The 27,357-nt window shown below is 41.0% G+C and overlaps 2 protein-coding genes across 3 annotated transcripts in view; one reads left to right on the top strand and one right to left on the bottom strand.

Annotated features, from left to right (window-relative positions):
• The window catches only part of CPEB3 (cytoplasmic polyadenylation element binding protein 3), a 202,603-nt gene extending 183,597 nt beyond the window's left edge, over window positions 1-19,006 (bottom strand). Inside the window, exon 1 of one of the 2 annotated variants that reach the window (XM_027528969.1) lies at window positions 18,846-19,006. The gene's annotated coding sequence lies outside the window, so the exon portion shown is untranslated. The remainder of the gene's footprint in view (window positions 1-18,845) is intronic. The other variant, XM_027528971.1, reaches the window with a different exon arrangement.
• An 81-nt stretch (window positions 19,007-19,087) lies between these two features.
• The window catches only part of MARCH5 (membrane associated ring-CH-type finger 5), a 53,256-nt gene continuing 44,986 nt past the window's right edge, over window positions 19,088-27,357 (top strand). The window contains exon 1 of the mRNA XM_027528972.1: window positions 19,088-19,445. Coding sequence (XP_027384773.1) covers window positions 19,411-19,445 — 35 coding nt within the window. The 5' untranslated portion in view covers window positions 19,088-19,410. The remainder of the gene's footprint in view (window positions 19,446-27,357) is intronic.

The raw sequence follows: 27,357 nt of genomic DNA, 5'->3' as shown, positions 1-27,357 counted from the left end.
AAGATCATCATTTCCCCTCTCTCTCTGAACCATTTCCTCTAGTGAAATGATTCCATTTCTCCTCTGGTCCCTGATACTCATTATTTTCCTCGTTTCACTTAAATGAAGCATACTGAGAATGTTCCTCTCATTTCAGAGTGCACTGCAGTCAACCAAAAGAGCAAAACTATTTGCTCTTCTAAGATCCAAGAAACTTCCAACTTCCCTTTACCATGCTGCTACTGCTAAGTCGCTTCAGTCGTGTCCGACTCTATGTGACCCCACAGACGGCAGCCCACCAGGCTCCCCCGTCCCCGGGATTCTCCAGGCAAGAACACTGGAGTGGGTTGCCATTTCCTTCTCCAATGCATGAAAGTGAAAAGTGAAAGTGAAGTCGCTCAGTCGTGTCTGACTTCTAGCAACCCCATGGACTGCAGCCTTCCAGGCTCCTCCGTCCATGGGATTTTCCAGGAAGAGTACTGGAGTGGGGTGCCATTACCTTCTCCATGAGGAAGCTGTAAATGTAGGTGGTTCTCACTCTATCCAAACTCATTTTCTTATTCTTTCTCTGATAAAAATGAAGCTGAGTTTTTGAAAATTCTTCAAAGTGTACATTTAATTTGGGCACTTTTGGTGTATATTTGGGGGAGAAGACTAATTAGATAGTGTCATAGGTTAGGTTCCTTGGAGATAGATTCTGAGACCAAGTTTTTCAAGGAAGTGATTTACTGAGGCAGGATGCAACTGGCAAATACATCTGCATTGAAATGAGGATGATCAGGAGAGTCAGAGAGTCACTGATTGCAAAGTGGTTGTAACTCAGCCAATACCTGTGGTAGCTGGGACGGGTCCCTCAGACTTGTCTTCAAACGAGGCAAGGAGGCTGGGTCTTTGCATCTTAAATCAGCCGGTCACTGGCCGTGGGCCTCTGAGAGGATAACCTAAAGAGAGACAGTTCTCTGCAACCTAAGGCAACACCCAGCAAAAACAAAGCTTTTCACCATCAGGAGCTAAAATTCCCAGCAGCTGAGGGATGAAGAGAGGCCCTGGGTTGGAACACCACAGTACCTATTGCAAAGGAACACTCCAGTATTCTCATATGGTCATTTCTATCATTTAATATTTATCAAGGCACATAGTATTTTACCATGACTATGTATGGATGTGAGAGTTGGACTATAAAGAAAGCTGAGCGCTGAAGAATTGATGCTTTTGAACTGTGGGGTTGGAGAAGACTCTTGAGAGCTCCTTGGACTGCAAGGAGATCCAACCAGTCCATCCTAAAGGAGATCAGTCCTGGGTGTTCATTGGAAGGACTGATGCTAAAGCTGAAACTCCAATACTTTGGCCACCTGATGTGAAGAGCTGACTCATTGAGAAGACCCTGATGCTGGGAAAGATTGAGGGCAGGAGGAGAAAGGGACGACAGAAGATGAGATGGTTGGATAGCATCATCGACTCAATGGACATGGGTTTGGGTGTACTCCGGCAGTTGGTGATAGTTAGGGAGGCCTGGCGTGCTGCGGTTCATGGGGTCACAAAGAGTCGGACACAACTGAGTGACTAAACTGAAGTGATACAGTACTTTTTTTTTTTTTTTTTTGCAGCCACATATATAATTCTGTAAGTTTTCTAGCTACATTAAATAAGTTTACAAAATAGAAACAGGTGAAATAAATTTTAATAGTATATTTTATGTAATCCAGTATGTCCCAAATATATTTCAACTTAGAACCAACATAATAAAGTATCAGTGAAATTCTTTCCATGCTTTTTAAAATACGATGGCTTTAACAGTCAATGTGTAGTTTACCCTTAATCTGGACTAGTGACTAGTCTTTTATTAGCAGTTTTAGTATACCAAATACACTATTTAGCATGCCAATCGGTATTTATCACATAAAACAATATTTTACCACATAAAGTATTTTTATTAAATACAGAGACTTCATGTTCAAGTGTTTAGGAACACACTGTCAAAAACTACTGCTGGAAAAGTGACTCAAGTGTCATTTCAACTGTGTACCTTTATAAGTTGATGATTAAACCAGTCATTTTTGACTCTTGCTCCTCCCTTATCAAGTTCTATAGCACCTTCCATGATAAGACACCTCCATCTCTACTTTTTTGTCACTGCCAACAATTCTGGTCCCCACCTTCATTTCCTCAAACTTAAAACATCTCCTATGCCCAATTTCATCCAAGTTGTGTTTTTTGGGGGTGGGGGAGGGGGGATGCTCCATTGCATGACTTGCATTAATTACTCAAAATAGCCACTGTGTAAGGCACCAGGAAAATAACATTGAGCAAAAAAAGACAACTCCGTCATCTCTCGTGAATGTGAATTTCTAGTGAATGAGAAGGACTTTAAATAGTAAATTCCATGATAAACAATTTCATGGCAGCTGTGATAAAAATGCAATGAAAAAGTAACTGATGTTATGAAACTACATAATGCTGGGACCTGAACTAGGGGGTCAGAGATGGGTTTTCTAGAGTAAATAAGATGAACCTTAAAGGATAAAGTTCACAAGAAGCATGCTTCATGCAAAGAGAATACTATGCTTCTTACCGTCAGGATCTGAAGAAGAGGAAGCATGGTATGTTCAAGGAACTAAAGAAGAAAGCCAGTAGCCAGTATGCTAGAGCTCAGGGTTCATTTGTGAAGCAGAGGAAGGTGTTGGGAAGTAAAGTTAAGCAAGAGAAAGTAAGCAAGGGCAATATGAAACCATTAGAAACAGGGTGTTCTTTTACTTTTAATGTTTCATTTTAAAATAATTTCAGAATCACAAAAATGTTACATAAAAAAATTCCCTACACTTTTCACCCACATTCTCCAAATGCTCACATCTTAAATTACCTCAGTATAATTATCAAAATCAGAAAACTAACACTGATTCAGTGTTAATTAGATACTATTATCGAATTTACAGTCTAGGGAGGGGGGTTGAGGATGGGGGGCCATGGGACATATGTACACCTGTGGCCGATTCATGTTGATATCTGCCAAAAACTGTCACAATATTGTAAAGTAATTATTCTCCAATTAAAATTAATTTTTTAAGTCACTGTGTCAGATATTAATCAATAATAATTGTTTAAATTTCATGTATGTTTTTCCAGAACTATTCATTTTTTGCTTAATTGATATAAACTACTGGATTTCCTTTTAGCATAATGCCTAAACTTCCCCTATTATGTTTATTTACTTTTGGAAAAATATCTTTTAGACATCAAACCAATGACAAGAAATAATATATATTATCACTAGCTTCAATTGGTTTTGCAAGAAAACAACCTGTGCTTTAAACTAAAAAAATAAAGTTAATGCAGTCTAAAAATAATAATAATAATTATTATTATTTCCGATCCATATCTTACCAGCTAGCCAACTAATGCCCCTTTTCAGAATCCAACTGAAAATCACATACTGCATTTAGTTATCACGTCTCCTTAAATATGGGACAGTTCCTCAGTCTTTGTCTATCATAACCCTGACCCTTTTTTTTTAACTACAAGGCACAGCATATGGGGTCCTAGCTTCCCAACCAGGGATTGAACCTGTGCCCCCTGTAGCGGAAGCATGGAGTCTTAACCACTGGAATGCCAGGAAAGCCCTGACCTTGACACTTTTGAAAAGCACTAGCCAGTTACTTGGTAGAATGATCCTCAACTTTGGTGTATCTGATGTTTCTTCATGATCAAATTCATATCATGCATTTTTGGCAATAATATCACAGAAATCACATGCATCCTTTCAAAAGAAAGGTTATGTGGACATGACCCATGGTGGTAATGATAACTTTGATCACTTGGTTAAGGTACTGCCTGCCAGATTTCTCCACTATAAAGCTACTGTTTTTTCCTTTTTACTTAAATATCTTTGGGAAGATACTTTCTGACTATGCAAACATCCTGTTTATCAACATATTTTTACCCATTGATTTTAGCATCCATCAATGATTCTTGCCTGTATCTGTTATTCCTGTAGTGTTTGCAAGTGGTGATTTGCTATTTTCATCAACCCTTTTAATTAGCTGGAATGCCACTATAAGGAAGAATTTTTCCTTCTCCCCTGATTTATTCATTTATTTTTTCAGCATAGACTCACGATTCATATTTTATTTTATAGGTTATAATTCATTATCGTGATTTATAAGGTTATTAAAAATGTCCCTGATTTGGCCACTGGGGCCCCATCAAGTTGACACCTAGGCCCTTTTGACATGGCCCCGTCATCTTTTGAGCACATCCCTACTTTCTGGCACTGTGGATGTTCCAGGTTGATGTACTTTTCCTACCAGTCTAGAATTAGCAATTTCTTCAAAGAACCCTTGTTGCCTGTATTAGAGACATTAGATACATTCATTGGTTTGGGGAGGTAAATGCCTTAGGCCCTACCAGCAGATACAGCCAAAAGAGTATGTATGCACACATCTATGTGTGTTTATCTATGTATCTCTATCTATAAAATCAAGAGTTTGTACTGATACTTCCGATTCCAAACATCTCGGTATTCATTCTAGCCTTAGAAGTGTCTCTCCCTTTTAAAAATTCACTAAATATTTACTGAACACCTGCCAAGGGCCAGGCTCTGTGCAAGGAACTGGGGGTACAAGAGTGAACAAAACAGGTACGGTCCTGTCCTGCCCTCACGAAGCTTAAAAGGCATAATTTATGGATTACCCCCCTTTTCTCCAAATCGCTAAATTTATGCTTTCTACTGGCTCCTTCTCTCCAGGATTTAAACAGGCCAAGGAAGGATTTCAAGCAGGTAACACGATCAGTTCTACATTTCTAAACAAGTCATTCTGCTCGGGAATCAAAGGAAGAAAAAGTAACTGGAGAGGTCAATTTTCAAATCAGTTGAAGCGGGATGAAAGCATAGGTGGGGAGACCGATAATAAGACTAGTAAGTAGTCCAAGTAAGAGATGACCGGCAACTGGACTGGGGTGAAGGGAAGGACAATGGAAACAAAGAAATGGATTCGAGAAGCATTTAGGAGATAAACGGAGTATACCTGATGACTGACTGAAGGGTAGGGGATGAGGTGAGGGAGAAGGATGACTGGAGGAGGACTCCTAGATTTCACAGATTTCCATGTATTGTAAACATATGACAATCTGTCTCTTCATTAAATTGTAAACAACCTGATGACAAGAACACACAAATATCATTCACATCTTTGTGTCTCCAATATTTTCTACAGTGCCTGGTACACAGTTGGAGCTCAAGAAATGATGCTGAATAAAACGAATAGGTGAACTTTCTCAGACTTATCAAGTTGAGATTTCAGCTGTAGGGTATCAAATTAGTTATAATACATTCACAAAAGCTTTAATAGAAGAAAACTACTTATGCTGAATATCTATTCTCCCCAAAGAGCATATCCTGGTCTTTTAGTATATTACGTACACTTTCTCTTCCATCATTAGTTCATCTTACCCAAGAGGTAAAACCCAGAAGCTATAAGATAGAAGTAAACATTTGACTATAACAATGAAATTTCACTTCACACCCATCAAACTGCCAAAAATTAATGCCTATGAATCGCCTATTGCTTGCAGGGGAGTGAGGCTAAGAGGAGGCCTCTGTTTCCTCACCTCGCAAATGGAACCACGGGGATTAAGTGAAATGTTTCTAGACTCAAGCAGGCATTTACTAAAAACTCACACACTGCCTTTTTACACATCCATATACTCCTCCTTCAAGACCCAGTTCTTACTCCTCCACTAGGAAGCCTGCCCAGACCAGTCCAACATGCAGCTACTTCTTTTCCCTTCTCTGAGCTTCTGCGATACCTATCTGTGAAATTTTTCAAAGATTAATCATAGGTGGATCTGTGATTGCTCTTGCAATCAGTCACTTTCTTCTTTACTTGTTATTTCACTATTTGTATACTCATACTCTGTTCTCCAGTGGAGTCAGAAGTCTCTGGATTCAAAAGTCAGCTATTTGAACTGTGGTGTTGGAGAAGACTATTGAGAGTCTCTTGGACTACAAGGAAATCTAACCAGTCCATCCTAAAGGAGATCAGTCCTGGGTGTTCATTGGAAGGACTGATGTTGAAGCTGAAACTCCAATACTTTGGCCACCTGATGCGAAGAGCTGACTCATTGGAAAAGACCCTGATGCTGGGAAAGATTGAGGGCAGGAGGAGAAGGGGATGACAGAGGATGAGATGGTTGGATGGCATCATCGACTTGATGGACATGGGTTTGGCTGGACTCCGGGAGTTGGTGATGGTTAGGGAGGCCTGGCGTGCTGCGGTTCATGGTGTTGCAAAGAGTTGGACACAACTGAGCGACTGAACTGTACTGAACTGATACTCATACACTGTTCTCCAGTGAAGTCAGATGTCTCTGGATTCAAAAGTCAGCTATGCCATTTCTTTGCTATGACTTCATCTTCCCAATGTTCACGCTCTTCTGTGTGATACAAGAGACACAGCCATCTATCTGTTAAGGTCATTGTTAGGATTTGGGATAATGTGTGTAAAGGGTCCACATATTAGGTGTTCCGTAAGTAGATGCCAACAAGCACTCGTCGAGAGCAGCTCTCAGATCTTTTTCAAATTTCAATACCCTCCTAGATGCAGCACCTCACAGAGTGGCTCACACGTGGCTGCTGCTTGATGGTTTATTTACTTACACTATACCTTATCCAAAAAGGACCTAAAGCAGGTATGTGTTCAACAAGTATTTGTTGAGTGATAACAGGCTGCACTTTCCTGTCAGATTTTCTCTTTCTTTCTGTTTTTCCATAATAAACAGAACCATCAGAATACTGTGACATTTTCTGACCACAGAGCTTGAGGCATCTCAGTTCTTGACTGGGGACTGAACCCAGGCCATGACAGTGAAAGCCCAGAATCCTAACCACTAGATCACCAGGGAACCCCCCATATTATGACTTTTTTAAAGTCTTTACTCATCCTTCACCTGCACCAAGTATTTTTTCAATTTAATTTCAAAAATTTTAACTATAAAATACAGGCTCCTGGCAAAAATGAAAACATCCAAAGGGAATAAAATGAAAAGTAGGTTCCTCTCCTGATATTCAGTTTCACTATCCAGAGGTAATACTTAAAAAAAAAAAAGTCCTATGTGTCTTTTTATTGGCCTTAGTGTTTGGCAAATACTCAACCTTCTTTAAGCTATTACTTAAAGATTTTTCCCTGATTTAGCATCCTAAGAACATAAGCTCCATAAGAGCATTTTTGTCTCTTTTGTTCTCCTCTGTTCCCAGCACCTAGACAGTACATGAAATCGTAACCGTATGTTCAATAAGTGCTTGCTAATGCATGGACTTCCTTTTGAGGAATTGCCGCCACTCAAGGTACACTGCCTGCCTTTAGCCAAGTGGCAAGGAAGACTGATTAGATGTTCCCTCCTCAGATTTTGATCTGTGAACAGAATACAAACAGTTGGAGGGAGCTGAACCCATATGAGAGCATGGAATGTTCCTGCAAGAAGGTGGTCTGTGGTGGCTGCTAACTGACTGCTTCCAGCCTGGTTCTTCTGCCTTACTTTCAGTCCTGTGAGCTCACCCAATTCCTTCCAATAAATTGCCTTTTGCTTAAGTTAGCTCAGCACTTCTTACCCTCAGCACTGTTAACATCTTGAGCTACATTATCTTTGCTGTGAAGGGCTGTTCTGTACCTTACAGTATGTTCAGCAGAATCCCTGATCTCAACTTGTTGGATGCAAACAGCATCCTTAGTGTAACTATCAAAAAAGTCTCCAGACATTAACAAATGTCCCCAAGGGGGACTGAATTAGCTAGAGGTGATTTCTGTGGAACAAAAAAGTCCTAACTGCTAAATACTACATCTCTGCCAACTTTTCATTATGGCCTACATAGAAATAGCTCAGCTATATAATATTATGTTCTATTGATAGGTCCTAAGTTATTAAATCAGTCAACTAACAATGGATTTCAGAGTGTTCACCTGTTGTTATGTTAAACAGCCTGGTGGCTGCACACTGAGCCATGTGGCCCATCATAATTCATCTGGGCGGCGGATCAGGCCCAGGGCAGCCAGGTGAGACCAGGGAGCTCTCCATTCCTGGGCATCCTCCAACATCGACTGGCTCCAGCCTTCCCCAGACCCGCCTTGTCAGCAACTCCAACAGGGCCTTTGTCCAGGCCCCTGGGCGGTACATTGATCAACACCCAGCATCCAGTGAAGGTTTACACACTCCGGAGGACGAGCAGTGAGACAAACAAGGTGCCAGGCATGTCCTCCAGCTACGTGGAGCAACCAAAGGGCATGTCCCTGTGAAGTTAAGTGGGCCTTAGGAAGCATCACTATGAACAAAACTAGTGGAGGTGATGGAATTCAGGTGAACTATTTCAAATCCTAAAACATAATGCTGTTAAAGTGCTGCACTGAATATGCCAGCAAATCTGGAAAACAGCCATGGCCACAGGACTACAAAAGGTTTGTTTTCATTCCAATCCCAAAGAAAGGCAATGCCAAAAAATGTTCAAATACCGCACAATTGCACTCATTTCCCATGCCAGCAAGATTATCCTCAAGATGCTTCAAACTAGGCTTTAGCAGTATATGAACCAAGAACTTCCAGATGCACAAGCTGGATTTAGAAAAGGCAGAGGAACCAGAGATCAAACTGCCAACATCCACTGTATCATAGAAAAAGCAAGGGAATTCCAAAAAAATCAACTTCTGCTTCATTGACTACACTAAAGTCTTTGACTATGTGGATCACAACAGAATGTAGAAAAGTCTTAGAGACATTCTTTAAGAATCTTAAAATTCTTAAAAGTTCTTAAGGAAAATTCTTAAATTCGACCACTTTACCTGCCTCCTGAGGATTGCCAACATCCGCTGGATCATAGAAAAAGCAAGAGAGTTCCAGAAAAACATCTATTTCTGCTTTATTGACTATGCCAAAGCCTTTGACTGTGTGGATCACAATGAACTGTGGAAAATTCTGAAAGAGATGAAAATACCAGACCACCTGACCTGCCTCTTGAGAAATCTGTATGCAGGTCAGGAAGCAACAGTTAGAACTGGACATGGAACAACAGACTGGTTCCAAATAGGAAAAGGAGTACGTCAAGGCTGTATATTGTCACCCTGCTTATTTAACTTATATGCAGAGTACATCATGAGAAATGCTGGACTGGAAGAAACACAAACTGGAATCAAGATTGCCGGGAGAAATATCAATAACCTCAGATATGCAGATGACACCACCCTTATGGCAGAAAGTGAAGAGGAACTCAAAAGCCTCTTGATGAAAGTGAAAGTGGAGAGTGAAAAAGTTGGCTTCAAGCTCAACATTCAGAAAATGAAGATCATGGCATCCAGTCCCATCACTTCATGGGAAATAGATGGGGAAACAGTGGAAACAGTGGCTGACTTTATTTTTCTGGGCTCCAAAATCACTACAGATGGTGACTGCAGCCATGAAATTAAAAGACGCTTACTCCTTGGAGGGAAAGTTATGACCAACGTAGATAGCATGTTCAAAAGTAGAGACATTACTTTGCCAACAAAGGTTCGTCTAGTCAAGGCTATGGTTTTTCCTGTGGTCATGTATGGATGTGAGAGTTCGACTGTGAAGAAGGCTGAGCGCCGAAGAATTGATGCTTTTGAACTGTGGTGTTGGAGAAGACTCTTGAGAGTCCCTTGGACTGCAAGGAGATCCAACCAGTCCATTCTGAAGGAGATGAGCCCTAGGATTTCTTTGGAAGGAATGATGCTGAAGCTGAAACTCCAGTACTTTGGCCACCTCATGCGAAGAGTTGACTCATTGGAAAAGACTCTGATGCTGGGAGGGATTGGGGGCAGGAGGAGAAGGGGACGACAGAGGATGAGATGGCTGGATGGCATCACTGACTCGATGGACGTGAGTCACAGTGAACTCCGGGAGTTGGTGACGGACATGGAGGCCTGGCGTGCTGCGATTCATGGGGTCGCAAAGAGTCGGACACGACTGAGCAACTGATCTGATCTGAGAAAACTGTATGCAGGTCAGGAAGCAACAGTTAGAACATTGCAACAATGTTCCAACTGAATATGGAACAACAGACTGCTTCCAAATTGGGAAAGGAGTACATCAAGTCTGCATATTGTCACCCGGATTATTTAATTTCTGTATAAAGCACATCACGTGAAATGCCAGGCTGGATGGAGCACAAGCTGGAATCAAGATTGCTAGGAGAAGTATCAGTAACCTCAGATATGCAAATGACACCACCCTTATGGCAGAAAGTGAAGAGGAACTGAAGAGCCTCTTGATGAAAGTGAAAGAGGAGAGGGAAAAAACTGGCTTAAAACTCAACATTTAAAAAATGAAGATCATGGCATCTGGTCCCATCACTTCATGGCAAATACATGGGGAAAAAGTGGAAACAGTGGCAGATTTTATTTCTTGGGCTCCAAAATCACTGCAGATGGTGACTGAAATTAAAGCCATAAAATTAAAGATGTTTGCTCTTGGAAGAAAAGCTATGACAAACCTAGGTAGTGCATTAAAAAGCAAAGACATCACCTTACCAACAAAGGTCCATATGGTTAAAGCTATGGTTTTTCCAATAGTCATGTACGGATATGAGAGTTGGACCACAAAGAAGGCTGAGCACCAAAGAATTAATGCTTTCAAACCGTGGTGTTGGAGAAGACTCTTGAGAGTCCCCTGGACTGCAAGGAAATCAAACCAGTCAATCCTAAAGGATATCAAGCCTGAAAATTCATTGTAAGGACTGATGTTGAAGCTGAAGCTCCAATACTTTGGCCACCTGATGCGAAGAGCTGACTCATTTGAAAAGACCCTGATGCTGGGAAAGATTGAGGGCAAGAGAAGGGGGTGACAGAGGATAAGATGGTTAGATGACATCATTGACTCAACGGACATGAATCTGAGCAACCTCAAGGGAGATAGTGAAGGACAGGGCAGCCTGGCGTGCTGCAGCCCATGGGGTCACAAAGAGTCAGATACGACTTGGTTACTGAACAACACCAATGTTAAACAACAGCTTTAGGGAAATACAAGTCAAACACCAAATAATTCACCCATTTAAAGTGTACACTTAAGTGACTTTTAATATATTCAGAGTTGTGCAATCATCATTACAATCAATTTTAGCATATCTTCATCACCTCAAAAATAGGTGCACATCCCTGCACACTTTAGTTCAGATCAGATCAGTTGCTCAGTCGTGTCTGACTCTTTACGACCCCACGAATCGCAGCACGCCAGGCCTCCATGTCCATCACCAACTCCCAGAGTTCACTGAGACTCACGTCCATTGAGTCAGTGATGCCATCCAGCCATCTCATCCTCTGTCGTCCCCTTCTCCTCTTGCCCCCAATCCCTCCCAGCATCAGAGTCTTTTCCAATGAGTCAACTCTTCACATGAGGTGGCCAAAGTACTGGAGTTTCAGCTTTAGCATCATTCCTTCCAAAGAAATCCCAGGGCTGATCTGCTTCAGAATGGTCACTCCTCAAAACTCCAGCTCCCTCAATTGTCAGCAACCATTTAATCTACTCTCTGCCTCTACAGACTTACCAATCTGAACACTTCGTTTAAATGGGATCATAGAATACGTTTTCTTTTGGACGGGCTTATTTCACTTAGCACAGTATTTTCTAGGTTTGTCCATGCTTAGCATGTAACAGTAGTTCATCCCTTACTGTTGAATAATATTCCACTGTATGGACACATTTTCCCTATCCATAAATGATAAGCATTTATGTTGCTACACTTTGTGGCTATGATGAATAATGCTACTATGAGCATGTGTGTACAAGTTTTTAGTGTTGATATAGGTTTTCATTTCTCTTAGGCATATACCTGGGGCTAGAACTGCTAGGTTAAATGGAAACATTATGTTTAACTTTTTGAAGAAGTCCCAGACTGTTTTTCAAAACGGCTACACCATTTTACCTTCCAATCAGCAGTGTGGTAGAGCTTCTTTCCTCACTTCTCACCAACACTTCCCACTAATCATTTATTATTCATCTTTTTTATTATAGCCATCCTAGGGAGAGTGATGTAGTATTTCATTGTGGTTTTGATTTCCATTTCCCTAATGACCAATATTGGTGAGCATCTCCTTCAGGTGCTTACTGGTCATTTGTATATCTTGAAGAAATATCTACTCAGATCCTTTGTCCATTTTCTAATTGAGTTATTTGCCTTTCTATTGTTGAGTTACAAGAAATCTTTATATGTTCTAGATATGTCATTTTTCAGATATATAATTTCCAAAAAAATTTTTGCCATTCTTAAATGAGTGAAAATCTTTTCATTTTCTTAACAGCACAAAAGTTTAAAATGTTTATTGTTAGTCTTTCAGGTAGAAATAGTCTTTCAGGTAAAAACTGAGTGGCTGGTTCACCTTGCAGCTCAATCATGTAACATGTCTTTCTCTAAGACAACTATTAGCAGAACTGCTGCTCTATGACATCTGTTTATTTAACAGAAGAATATAATTCTTTATATATATATTTTCTCATAAAATTGATTCTCCTGGAACAAGATACAAGAAGGAAGATGTGGTGTGTCATCCTGTGATTTTTACCTACCCTTGACACACCACTGACTTATCCAAGGGACACCTGACCCTGAGAGAGGAGTATAAGCAAGGACAGTGAAGAGTAATGGTTCTTCCACAGTATTTATGAGGAGAAAGAGAAGACTAATTAATGGATGATGATTTTTTTGTAAAATCAATCACCTTTTGTAAATATCTTTTTCACTAGAGTTGATATAAGATGTTAAAATTCTATTCTCTGCATAGCAAATGAAGACAGACAGGTTTTAGACTGTCCTAAGTGCCCAGTGAAGCCTCTGTCCAGAATTAAGAAAAGGTCAATTCAAACAAATCCTATAGATGCTCAGTAAAATATATTCTGGAGATCAAGGTGTCCCTATACAAGTCCTTTAAGAGGCCCAAGAACATTATCTATTTGAAAACTACTTAGCCTATATAAGGCTCTTCAAGAACTTGTAGCTGTGTTAAAGCAAACTTCTAAAATAGTTACAGACCATGGCTAAGTTACTGAAACCTAGGCCAGTCCTAACTTGCCTTTGTTCCCAACCCACTCTGCATACCACTGCAAAATTAATCCCCCTAAATCACTGTTACCTTGACTTGAGAATTTTTAGTAATAATTAAAAGCTAATATCAATGGAGTTCTTAACTATGTGCCAACATTGTCCTGAACAATTTAAATGGATTTTCTCATTTAATCCTCCCCGTAACTCAGTGAGGTAGTTTCTGTAATTCTCCTGAAGATGAGGAAACTGTGGCTTATTCAGTAACCCACCCAAAACTGCTGAGCCCCTGAGTGGCAATGCTAAGATTCAAATGTAGGTTTGAGCTGAGGCTCTCAACCACTACGGTATTTCTGCAGAAACACCACTGGTCTAGTAATCACTTAGGGGAACAACTACAAGGCACGTGCACCAGAATTTCCAGGGTAAATTCTCTGATTCACAGCAGGTTTGGGAACCACTACAAGTTAACTCTCCATTTCCTACAGAACGTCTAAACTCCTCTTCCCAGAGACTTCTAGGATAAAGGCAAAATTCCTTAAATTGGCTTATAAAGCTCTTCAGAGTCTGTCACTTGACTGACCTTTCTGGTCCCATTTTGCCCCAAGCCCCCTTTTTGTTTCCGTTTCTATTCTTTATCACAAGACTCTTCCTTCTCAGGGTATTTGCACAAGCTGTTCCTTGGTCTGGGATGCTCTTCCTTCCTCCTTTTGTTCGATTAACTCTTGCTGTTCCTCAGGCTTTAGCATGATGGGCACTTTCTGAGAAAAAAATTTCTGATCACCCTGTTTAGGTCAAAATCCTAGCTATTATCTCTAATAACATCACGTACTACATTTGCAAACTAAAAACTGTCTTTACATGATTCTCTCTCTTTCCCTCGATAAAGAGTAAACTCTACAAAGGTAGGAACTGTGCTTGTTTTTCTCAGTATTGTACCTCCAGCGCCTGGCTTAGTTGTTGTTGTTTAGTTGCTAAGTCATGTCTTACTCTTTGTGACCCCAAGGACTAGAGTCCGCCAGGCACCGCTGTCCAGGTGATCAGGCAAGAATACTGGAGTGGGTTGCTATGTCTTTGTCCAGTAGTATCTTCAGTACCTGGATTAGTGCCTGTCACATAAATATTGCTTGTTCAATAAATACTTATCAAAAGAATTAATGGTTTCAAGGCCTTTTAACTGGAGAAGGCAATGGCACCCCACTCCAGTACTCTCGCCTGGAAAATCCCATGGGTGGAGGAGCCTGGTGGGCTGCAGTCCGTGGGGTTGCAAAGAGTCGGACACGACTGAGCGACTTCACTTTCACTTTTCACTTTCATGCATTGGAGAAGGAAATGGCAACCCACTCCAGTGTTCTTGCCTGGAGAATCCCAGGGACTGGGGAGCCTGGTGGGCTGCCATCTATGGGGTCGCACAGAGTCAGACATGACTGAAGTGACTTAGCAGCAGGCCTTTTAACTATTCTGTACTTAACCAACCAACCATATTTTTCACTCTTGCTCAACAGAGATGTACAGTGCCATTTACAGAGGTTAATTCCTCTCCACATCTTTTCATCCTTATCTAAACCCAAAATCCTTTTCCACCTCTTTACCTATCTAATTCCTCCTCTTGCTACAAGGTAGAGCCTAAATTTCCCTTGTTTCACAAAGTTCTCTAACTCACCAACCCACAACAGTGTCTTCTAAACTGCTACCTCACTTTGTATTTCTAGGCCACTCACTTGGCACTTCATCATACACTGCCATGTATCCTCATGTAGTATTTCACATGTAAGTGGTCTCGTTACTTTTTTAAATATAAGTATCATTAGGTAGTTTGTATGTTCTCTGTGGTTGTTCAGTCATCTAGTCGTGTCCGACTCTTTGTGACCCTATGGACTGAAGCACACCAGGCCTCCCTGTCCCTCACCATCTCCTGAAGTTTGCCCAAATTCATGTCCCTTGCATCAGTGATGACATCCAGCCATCTCATCCTCTGATGCCCTCTTTTCCTTCTGCCCTCAATCTTTCCCAGCATCAGGGTCTTTCCCAATGAGTGGGCTCTTTGTATCAGGTAGCCAAAATCCTGGAGCCTCAGCCTCAGCGTCAGTCCTTCCAATGAGTATTCAGGGTTGACTTCCCATAATATTGACTGGTTTGGTCTCCTTGTTGTCCAAGGGACTCTCAGAAGTCTTCTCCAGCACCACAGTTTGAAGGCATCAATTCTTTGGTGCTTTGCCTTCTTTACGGTCCAGCTCTCACAACTGCATATGACCACTTGGAAGACCACAGCCTTGACTATATGGGCCTTTGTCAGCAAAGTAATGTCTCTGCTTTTCAACACGTTGTCTAGGTTTGTCATAGCTTTCCTTTGTTCTTAAAGGGGAGTCATTGGTTAATTCGTGACTAGAGTACCCAAGCACATCATAAATACTCTGTAAATGTCTGCTAAATAAATTAATGAATAATATTCTGTAACCTGCAATGTGGATTCAACCTGCAGTTGATCAGCAAATTTGGCAATTGACAATTCTCCTCGGAGGACACCTGAATATTTTATATTATTTCTTTGGAATATCTCTAGGATCCCTTGGCAGACAGTTCAAAACAAGTGTCAGGTGAGAACATTAAAGTAATATACTGCTTTATATTTCCTATAGTTCTATACTCAGGTATTTCTAAATCCATTACAAAATTATTAATACATTTCATAACTCTTTAGGATAACTCTACATTATCGATCCTAATCCTCCAAGGTTGGGAGAATCTTTAAATATTTTCAGTAGATTAATTTCTACTTTAAAATATAACACTGAGGAAAATATTTTTGTTGTCATGCTATTAATCTCTTGGTTAAATATCATTTACCATAAATCTTTAACTCTATGTAAAATAGGTTAAGTGCATTTCAACTTTTTATTTGGAGGAGGACAAACTGAGATCTAAGCAATTAAGAACTTTTTCTTCAAAATCTAAGCAATTAAGAACTTTTTCTTCAAAATCAGAATAGAGTTATCCTAAAGAGTTATGAAATGTATTAATAATTTTGTAATGGATTTAGAAATACCTGACTATGGAACTATAGGAAATTTAAAGCAGTATATTACTTTAATGTTCTCACCTGACACTTGTTTTGAACTGTCTGCCAAGGGATCCTAGAGATATTCCAAAGAAATAATATAAAATATTCAGGTGTCCTCCGAGGAGAATTGTCAATTGCCAAATTTGCTGATAAACTGCAGGTTGAATCCACATTGCAGGTTACAGAGTATTATGATTCCAGTTATTCTAATTTAAAAATCCTAAAGCCAAGGAAAATAAAGTTGACAAACAGTGGGGCTAATGGTAAAGAATCTGCCTGCCAATGCCGGAGATGCACAAAACCCAAGAGACAGAGGTTCGATCCGTGCAATGGGAAGATACCCTGGAGTAGGAAATAGCAACCCACTCCAGTATTCTTGCCTGGAAAATTCCAAGGACAGAAGAGCCTGGTGGGCCATAGTCCATGGGATTGTAAAAGAGTTGGACATAACTTAGCAAGCAAACAACAACAATTTACATACTATAAAATTAACTCATATCAAAATTTTAAAGTCTATTTACAGATTTGTGTCACCATCACCAGAATCTAAATTTGTTTTATATTATTTTTGCAATATAATTTACAAAGCTGTGTAGTCATCACCACTCTAACCCTGGAACATTTTCATCAGCCCCAAAAGAAACATCATGCCCTTGAGCAATCTCTCTCCATTTCTCTCCAGCCCCTCCAGCTTTTGGCAACCACTAATCTACTTTGTCTCAATGAATTTATTCTTAACATTTAATATACATGGAATCATACAATATGTGGTGTTTCGTGACTAGCTCCTTTCACTTAACATGTTTTCAAGATTTATCCATATTGTAACACGTATTAGAATTTCATTCCTTGTTGTCAGCTAATAACATTTTGGGCGTGCATGTGTACATGCTCAGTCACTTCAGTCACGTCCAGCTGTTTGCAACCCTACAGATTGAAGCTCCCCCCAGGTTCCTCTGTCCATGGGATTCTCCAGGCAAGAATAATGAAGTAGGTTGCCATTTCCTTCTCCAGGGGATCGTCCGGACTCAGGTATCAAAACTGTGTCTCCTACATTGCAGGCGGATTTACTGTACAGGCGGATTTACTGGTTTATCCATTCATCAGTTGATGGATACTTGGGTTGTTTCCACTTTTTGGCTACTAGGAATAATGCTGCTATGAATGTTGGCATACAAGTCTTGGTGTAGATATATATCTTTATTCCTCTTGGGTAGATACCAAGGAGTGGGATTACTAGGTCAGGTGCTAATTGCTTCATTTTTCCCTAATCAGTCTTAAAGTGAGTAACAAAGTTTTTTTTCCTATTTCAAAGGATTTTTGAGACAGCCAGGAAGCAGAATTTTGATGAAAATGCTAATATAATTTTTTAAAAAAGGATAATCTGCACACCACTTTGCTAGCAATAGAACTATACCACATTACTTTCCAGTTTGAAGTTCAAACAGAAATTCTAAGATGAGATGAAAATTCCTTTTAATGTAAGTCATAAAATTAAATGGAGTCTGCTCTAACCTATGTAATCAATATGCTAGAATAAAATTCTGTTTTTTGAGCAGAATGTATGTATCCATCTCCTTCTGGCTGACAATTGCTTTAACAGATAAACACACAGTAAAAGAAGATTTACTTAGTAGAAGTAGTAATAAATAGGAATTTGAAATCTCAAATGCCTTAATAAATTACCTATTTCCCTCCCCTGTCATGGGCCTGCTTCTCATTTAATGAGAAAAGGGTAAAGCATTAATTATAATTAGTCATGTAAATTCCCAAAGTCTTTCATAAAAGCATCTTTCAGAAATCAGAGGCCAAATAACTTCTGGTCACATGTTATTTTTATTTTTCTTCCTGGCGATGTACACTCTAGTTCAAATATATTCAGGAAGCAGACTGTAAGCAAGAAATTAAAAGCTGATTGCAAAATTCTGCGTAAAAATTAAAAGAGCTTTAAAAACACATTTTAATGTAAAGAAAAATCAAACATCTTGCGGCAGAAATTAGGCATAATCAGGGGAAAACTACCAAACGTTCTACCAATCACAGCACTAGAGAACGCCACAGGTCGTCCAAAAGACGCCTTCCTTTTAGCCAACAGTTCTTTTCCTCCCGCCAAAGCTGTCCCCTAGAGCGTCAGAGAGTAACTCAATGAGCGATTTATGATTTTTTCCTTTTGATCTCTCCCCACACACATCCACCTGCTTGGAGGTGTCAAGGCGACTAGAAACGGTTAACACTGACCAGCAGCAGACAGAGAAACAAACACCCCTGACAACCCACAGCTGAGTAAGCAAGAGCTGTTTATTCACGACCATGTTCCATTTGGAGACTATCGGCGAGCCCTTGAAAGCCCAGGCACATTTTAGAAGGTTCCTAGAGAGGGAGGGAATAATCTCCCCACAACACACACGCACACACACCCCACCCCTCTCCCCCCGCCCTGAGAAACATACACTGGTTTGGGTGGGAACCATCTGGTCCAGGCAGCCCCTGCCCTCCCGACCCCTCAGGAATAACCTCACGCACTAGAGCATCCGACCCCTTGCGGGGGTTGTGTAACTCCCCAAAATGGGCTCAGACGCCGCAGAGGCTGGCCGCAGCGCTGAAGGCTTCCGAAGACGCTTTCTGCCACTCCCACCCCCGCCACGGCCCACCCCGACGCCGTGGCCGGGACTGGAGACCCTGACGAGAAATGGCCCTTTAGATCCCACCCCTCACCTGGCTCGGTCCCACCTGAGCACCAGAGCTGAGAGAAAACAGGCAGGGAGAGCTGACCTTGATGCTACTGACAGTGGAGCGGCACATCCTGCTGCTTCCTGGAAAGCGGCCCGCAGGACATTTTTCCCCCTGGAGGAAGGAAACGGGAGGGCGCCGGCCGGGCGGCTGCGGGCGCTGCGGCGGTGGTCCGGGCGGGCTGTGCAGCCTCTAGTGGGGACGGTCCGAGGACTACATCTCCCAGGCTGCTCTGGGCCGCCTTGCGTCGTGACCCCAGCGCGCACGGAGGCGGTGACTCTTACCTCACAGAGGTAGCTCCTCCGCCGGCAGCAACTCGGCGCCCGCGGTCCATGGACCGGAACCCCGGGCCGACGGGCAGGAACCCCGGCCGCGATCGTCGTCTCCCCGCCCTAGGCTCCTCCTCCTCGCTCCCCACCGCCTCCTCCGGACGCCCGCGGGCCGCGCACCGCCACCGCCGGGCTCGTGGAGCCGCCCCGGGAGGCTGGGTGGCGGGTTCGCGGCTGCCGCCGGACTGAGGCCTACTCCGCCGCCTCTCAGTGCTATTGTCCTGGGCCCGGCCCTGACCGGGCTCACCGGAGAGGCGAGTGCGCCGGCTCCGCCGAAGATGCCGGACCAAGCCCTACAGCAGATGCTGGACAGGTACGGGCAGCCTTTGGGGAGGACGCGAGCCGCTGATCCTCGTTCCGGCCCTGCCGCGCCCGGCCTCGGGGCTCTTCGGAGCGGAGCCCGGCGTGCCGGGAGGAGTTCTACGGCCTGGGGGCCGGGCGAGGGGCCGAAAGTTTGGAGTCCGTACTTGCGGGAGGACGGAGCGGGCGGCCTGGGTGCGTAGACTTAAAGGGAAACTTAGTTAAGGAGTGGCGTCTGGTTTCGTCGGGACGCCTTTGCGAAGTGAGAGGGGCTTGTATGAACCCAGAGAATTAGTTTTCTTTTTCTCACTCTCCTCCTCCCCTCCCCCCAAACTGTGTTGTAACGTGTTTGTCCGAGATGTCACTGGCAAGAAGAGCCAAACTAATTTTCTGAGGAATGATCCTCCTCCAATTTTAACTGTTTCCAAAAGCCAAGGAAAAATAAGCATTCTTTTGGAAAGCTTCATAGGCAAACTTCCTTCCTCCGCATCCCCAACCCCAAACTATAAGGTCAAGAGTATAAGCAAAGGACTTCAACGGTCAGACCAGAGTAGAGGTTATGGCAAACAGACATATAATTTCGCGTATTTTACCATGCGTTGAGTTCCCTGAGAAAGTTTCATTCTGTGGGGGCTCCGGTCGGTAAAACTTTCTGTGAAATCGGCTGCAGAGCCCTCTGCTGTTGAAATTCTAGTCTCTGGGTTCTACCACGAGTTTCTGGAGACCCTTACTCCACAATTTCCACTAAGGACATAACTTCCTGGCAACGCCGGTGCTATTGGCTAATGTATGTTTTCGTTGCCTACAACTCTCAGTAGACCACTCGCCACCCAGTTCAGCGTGTGGTATAGCTCTATACTGAGAACAAATCCAACTGGAAAGTGTTAAATGAAGAGGCTACCTTAAATGAAATTATACCCAATGAAATTATGCTTGGATCACACCCAGAACACAAATCACTCAAGAGTACCTCTTCTTCCGGAGTGACAGACATTTCCTTTGGAGCTTAGAATTTTGAGACGTCTAAGTTGATAGAAATCATGGTACTGACTTTTTTCAGTTGGGGTGGCCCAGTGATTAATCCAGCCCTTGTTCTAGGAGAGCATTCGGGTCAAGTTGTATTGACTACTCCCTTTTTTAATAAGTAGTTTACAAGCTCCTGGAAGGCAGAAGTCATTATTTCAAATTCTACAACCCCCTGTACAAAGTAAGTCATCAGTAAATACTTTTATGAACAAATGCATGAACTTTTTTGTCATTCTCCCCAGTTGTGTAGTGGTCTAATAATTTACCATACTGGCAAATTACATAGGACAACTGAAGTATGCCCAGAGGAGACCATTTTCTGTCACTGCCAATTCCAATCAGAGATCCTATTTTGGTGCTGGGTATTTTGTAATTAATTTTTACCCCCTCTGAGGGCCTGCTGCTTTCACTTTTATGTAGTTGACTTTTGTGTCCAAAAGCTGATCTGGCTTTCATACACTCTTTGGAGATTTCCATAAAAGTAAAAAACCCAAGGAGTGCCAGCAAGACATTTACAATTGTCTCAACAGAAACTTGGAAATTCTGGCTGCATATACTGAAACAGGTGACTATAATACTGGCTTCCCTCATCTTCTCTACCTTTTTGACATATCTCTTAAGATGATATTCAAAGATCATTTTGCAACCTGGCCCCTTGTTGGAATCACCTGAGGAGTGTTTTAACATATGGATGGATGCCTGATTCTGCCCACGACCAATTAGTTCACAGATTTCTGGAGAATAGGGCCTGAGCATGGGTATTTTCAAAAGCTTTTCAGATGTTTGTTGTGGTTGAAAATCACTTTTAAAGGGTTTTGGGTTTTTTTTGGTAATGCCTCATGGCTTGAGGGATCTTAGTTCCCCAACTAGGGATTGAATCTGGGCCTCCTGCGGTGGAAGCAGATTCCTAACCACTGGACCACCAGGGAATTCCCACAACCCTAAACCCTAAGTGATTATTTCATCATAAGGGATAGTACCTTTTAGTGAGGTAAGCTTGGACAGAAATCTTGAAATTCTCGTTTTGCCACTTACTGGCTATATGACTTTGGATTTAAATTCTGAGGTTCTACATCATCTTAAAAAAATTGTAATGTCCTACCTTACAGGACTGTATAAATGAGAACAAATATAAGTACTTTGTTGTTGTTCTTGTACAGTCTCTATGTATAAGTACCTTATACAACAATAAAATGCTATCGTATGTTAGGCACACAGAAGGTACTTAAGATTCTGGTGTAACTGGGATTTCCCTGGCGGTGCAGTGACTGGGAGTGTGCCTTCCAGTGCAGGGGATGCATGTTTGATCTCTGTTGGGGAAACTTAAGATCCCACATGCCACAGGGCAACAAAGCCTGAGTGCTGGAACTAGTGAGAAGCCTATGTGCATTGGGCTAAGACCCAATGCAGCCAAATAAATCAGTATTAAAAAAAAAATTCTAATGTAACCAATCAATTAGCAATTTACACACACACACCCCTCGCCCATCTCCTTTCTATTTACTATCATGTTAATCTGGGCTATCCCCCCTGCAAGATGAACACAAAGATACTTGATGGGTTCTTTTGAGGAATACTGACAAGTTCAAGAGACTAAAATATGTCAACCTGTTAGGACCCAGAATCTTGCTTGAATTTGGCTCCCTCCTAGCTTGGTCTTTGGGTGGCAATTTTTGAGCGACAGAATTTACTTCAGAAACTTGCCTTTATGTTTATTTCTTCAGTACAAGTTCTATCCTTGAGAAGATTAAGGAAATGTATATAATATATATTGTTTCGCTTCTGGGTTAAGATTAGGTATGTTTTAATAGTTTATTAAATTTGTGTTCATTGAATTGATTTGGTAAATATTGATCCATTTGCCCAGTACCATTCTAAGCCCTCAGTATATGGTGGTAGTGAACATAAGCAAAAATACTCGTGTGGAGCTTTAATTCTAGTGAGGTTTGTGTTCCACAAATGTCAAATAAGATAAAGATTATATTTACAAATATGGTATGTTCAGTTTATACATTTAGTCTGTCACGGTTTTTTAATTAATAGCAGCTTACTAAGAGCTGAAGTTCAATTGCTTGTCCTTTGTGAATAAGTAAATCTAGTTTAGCAATTGTTTATCTTAATAACTTTTATTCTTGCCATATTTGCAGCTGGAAAGAGTATATATAGATATATATTTTGATTGCCTTTCATTTTTATAAACAGTAAGCAGCTGTTTTATGTAAATTTATCATTTGAACCTTTTAAATTGAGAGTGGTGGAAAGGGGGTGGTTTTCTAATGTCATGAATGACTGGGGGTCACAAATCATTGCCCTGAAATTATAACCATTCATAAATTCAAACCCTTTACATCAGGCTCTCTGAATCTTATTTTCTCTTCCTTCCCTTTGTTGCCATACTTTTTTAAGAAGTCTGTTATGCCTATTCTGTCACCATTATACTTTCTCATTTTCTCTTTTACTTCTCAAAATGAGGATTAAATCTATAGAGAATACAAAGAATACTATAAACAAACCGCAGGAATGGACCTCAGGTTTAAAGCCTGGTGAGAGATGCTTCTGGAAACTTGACTTTTGTGTACCCCTTTCATGTTGAACACTTAGGAATTTGTTGAGGTTGTTTTGCATCACTTAATTGCACAAGGTGAGTAGGCAAGGAACGGAGTCAGTGTCCCCAGAACAGTCAGATGGGAAGAACAATGGAAGAATAATCCGCTCCCCAGAGGCCTCCTGCAGTAGCAAGTGAGTTAGAACCCCCTCTCACAGGATGTTACCAACCGCATGGACATCCCTTTAGAGGTTGTAGATGTCTTCAGAGGACTGAGCTGTATATTCCTTCTGAGTTATAAACCGTCTCTAGCTTCCACTAAAGCAGCTTCTCATTCTCTTTGGCATCTTTCCTCAATCATATTACAATCCCATTTTGACATTTACAGACCAATACCTGGAGTTAAGAACCATTAGCAATTAGTTGTATTTGCTTCCCTCTCTATATAAAAAGCAGAAACATTACAGATAAAGTCCCCTTTGGCCATTATCCCCCAGTCCCATATCTTCTCCCATCCCCAGTCCACTATCATAAGTGGGTTTATGTTCTTCCAGTCTTTGTTTAATGCTTTTATATATACTATATGTAATTCACAGTTCTGTTTTTGTTTCTAAAATTTAAATATATCAGTCTACAATTTACTTTTTTAAATACTGAGTTTTGTGATATTCAGCAATTAAAGAGTGTACGTATAGAATCTATTGTATTAACATACTACTTGTAGTATGAGTATGGATACTCGTAGTATGGATCATCGAAAAAGTAAGAGAGTTCCAGAAAAACATCTATTTCTGCTTTATTGACTATGCCAAAGCCTTTGACTGTCTGGATCACAATAAACTGGAAAATTCTGAAAGAGATAGGAATACCAGATCACCTGACCTGCCTCCTAAGAAACCTGTATACAAGTCAGGAAGCAACAGTTAGAACTGGACACAGAACAACAGACTGGTTCCAAATAGCAAAAGGAGTACGTCAAGGCTGTATATTGTCACCCTGCTTATTTAACATATATGCAGAGTACATCATGAGAAATGCTGGGCTGGAAGAATCACAAGCTGGAATCAAGATTGCTGGGAGAAATATCAATAACGTCAGATATGCAGATGACACCACCCTTATGGCAGAAAGTGAAGAGGAACTAAAGAGCCTCTTGATGAAAGTGAAAGAGGAGAGTGAAAAAGTGGGCTTAAAGCTCAACATTCAGAAAACTAAGATCATGGCATTCGTTCCCATCACTTCGTGGCAAATAGATGGGGAAACAGTGAGAGACTTTATTTTTGGGGGCTCCAAAATCACTGCAGATGGTGACTGCAGCCATGAAATAAAAAGACACTTACTCCTTGAAAGAAAAGTTATGACCAACCTAGACAGCATATTAAAAAGCAGAGACATTGCTTTACCAACGAAGGTCCGTCTAGTCACAGCTATGGTTTTTCCAGTAGTCATGTATGGATGTGAGAGTTGGACTATAAAGAAAGCTGAGCACCGAAGAATTGATGCTTTTGAACTGTGGTATTGGAGAAGACTCTTGAGAGTCCCTTGGACTGCAAGGAGATCCAACCAGTCCAACCTAAAGGAAATCAGTCCTGAATGTTCATTGGAAGGACTCATGTTGAAGCTGAAACTCCAATACTTTGGCCACCTGATGCGAGGAACTGACTCATGTGAAAAGACCCTGATGCTGGGAAAGATTGAGGGTGGGAGGAAAAGGGGACGACAGAGGATGAGATGGTTGGATGGCATCACCGACTCGGTGGACATGAGTTTGAGTAAACTCCAGGAGTTGGGAGGTCTGGCGTGCTGCAGTCCATTGGGTCGCAGAGAGTCAGACATGACTGAGCAACTGAACTGAACTACTCTAGTAACATTTAGATTCTTAATACCTCGTTATAATTTGACTTTCATCCACCTTTCTTATCCGTAGCTCTACTAAAAGTATATTAAATGTTACTAATAATTTCTTAATCAGTAAACCTAATGACTTTTTTTCTTTGTCCTCATGTCCTTGACATGTATGTAATGAAGCTGAAACTGGTGACCTCCACTCCCTAACTTGAAAGTGTGTTGTAGTCTACTACATTATTTGTCTGTCTGTCTTTTTCCCCCTCTTACACGTCACCTTATCCTTACTCTCTTCAATCACTTAAGTATGGTTCAATTCTCAGCACTTATTCTTCGAACAGTACACATAGTTTTATCACTTACTATCTCACTTTCAGCTTTGAGTGACTCCCAAATGTATGTTTTTATTCTTGACCTCTTTGCCACATTTTAGTGTCTGCTTTCCAGCTGCCCAGTAGACATTTCCATTTGTGTATACACAGTATTACTAGTGTCTTCACCTATCTAAAACTAAACAACTGCTATTTCCCTGCTTTTTACTTAGCTTGACTTCCCAATTTCTGGCCCATTCTTCTAATCCACCAGCCGTTAAACGTACATCTTTTTTTTGCTTTTTGCTTTTTTCCCCCCCTAAATCCACCTGCTTATCAAATACTATAGATTCTTTTTTATCTGACTCCAGTTTTTCTCTTCCAGTTTGACTTACAGAGTGGTACCAGAATTGGCCAGAGCACAATTATAATCATGTCATTCCCATGCTTTAAAACATGCCAGTCTCTACATTACCAATAGGATAAATTCTAAACTTTTAAGACTTTGTGAAGAGACTTAGCTCTATTAATCCAATCCAGCCCTAACCTGCTTTAACCATACTCTTCTGCACTTCATTGTCCTCTGAATGTATCCTGCTGTACATCTTATTTTTTGCTTTAGAGTCCTTCCTCCCTTCTGACACCTGGCTGACTCTGAACCATCTTTAGAATTCAGCTCAAATATCACTTTGAAGCACTGTACATCTCCTTCAGGCAGTGAGTTACTTCTTCCAAAATTTCTGTAGAATCTCTATTTCAATAGAATTCATTATAGTACATCACTCTGAATTGTAATTTTTTTAATGCATCAATCCCGTGTCTAAGAGCCTTTATCACTACCACCATGCACATTCAAGTGGGAGTTCACTGAGAACAGAAACTCTTCCATTTCTTGAGAAGGGGAATATACATTGGCAACACTGTTGAATCACGCTGTCTTTTCACTATGTATGACATATCAGTGCTTAGAATAATCTTGCTGAAGCACCATTTTTAAAATATCTCATTTGTTCAAAACCTGTATTTTTTTAATTGCTTACTAAGCTTAAGTTCAAAATTTTTTAACTTGGCCTTCAAGACCCTCCATAGTCTATGCTCTCTATTATGTTTAAGACACAGAGTACATTGCTGGCACTAGCTACCTTCTTAAAGCTCTGCTTCTGTTTAAAAGTGAGTACGTGAGTATACATCTTTTGCCCAGGCCAGCTTGATATGCACACTGTCCTGTATTCTTTTCAGCATCTTGTCTTTCAAAATTCTACTCACTCTTCAAGATCCAGTTTAGTTTCTGCCTCATTTATAAAGCTTTTCTGACTATTTCAGCCAGAAATATTTCCCACTCTTCTCCAGACTCTTGTAGCAGTTCTTTACATACCATATATACATACATGCTCCTTATATGCCATAGTTATAAGATGTGAGGTGGTAACATTTATATGGCACATTAGGGTACACTGGAAGAGGTTTAGATTTCTAGTGAAAGCTCCTTATGGCTGCTTAAAAGTACCCTAGCAAAAATGAAACACATAATGACTTGCACTAACTATAATTTCCTTAAAAATGAGAAATGGAAAATTTTCTCAGAATACACTATCCGTAAGGCAGCATGGTGCAGTGAAAAAAGCTGATTTTTTTTTTTTATGGCATATAATTTATAAAAATCTGATGTTTTAGAGTTGAGGCCTAGGTTGCATTTATACCTTTGTATTTAACCATGAAGCCTTGGGCAGACTGTTTAACCTTTCTGGGCTTTTGTTTCCTTATTTAAGGGGGGAAATAATTATGTTTGCAGACTTTATGAAGATCAGAGATAAAGAGCATGGCATGAGTATATGCTCAATAAATGATTGCTTTCACTGTGGTATATTTCTCTTCCCCTCTTTCATAATGTATTAATAATTGTGGTAGCTCTTTGATAAATTCAGATACTTTTAACTTCCATTCCACTTGGGTGGACAGACATATAAAGGGGTTTTTAGCCTTGATGGTATAGTTTTTGTTTAAGAATACATGGGATGTGATACTTTTAATCCTGAGACAAAGCTGCAGTTTGCAGCTTTTTTCCATTGTTAAATTTAGGCATTCCTTGCATTAACCAGAGCATGGTTCACTAAACATGTTTTAAATTAAGAACATGTTCTCTTTCCTTAAAACACTCATGCAAATACATTGGTAAGGCACCATGTATAATACAACAA

Source organism: Bos indicus x Bos taurus, chromosome 26, assembly GCF_003369695.1.
Source record: "Bos indicus x Bos taurus breed Angus x Brahman F1 hybrid chromosome 26, Bos_hybrid_MaternalHap_v2.0, whole genome shotgun sequence".
Classification (NCBI taxonomy): domain Eukaryota; kingdom Metazoa; phylum Chordata; class Mammalia; order Artiodactyla; family Bovidae; genus Bos; species Bos indicus x Bos taurus.
The sequence above is the reverse complement of the archived record's forward strand: the minus strand, read 5'-3'. Positions and strand labels throughout refer to the sequence as shown.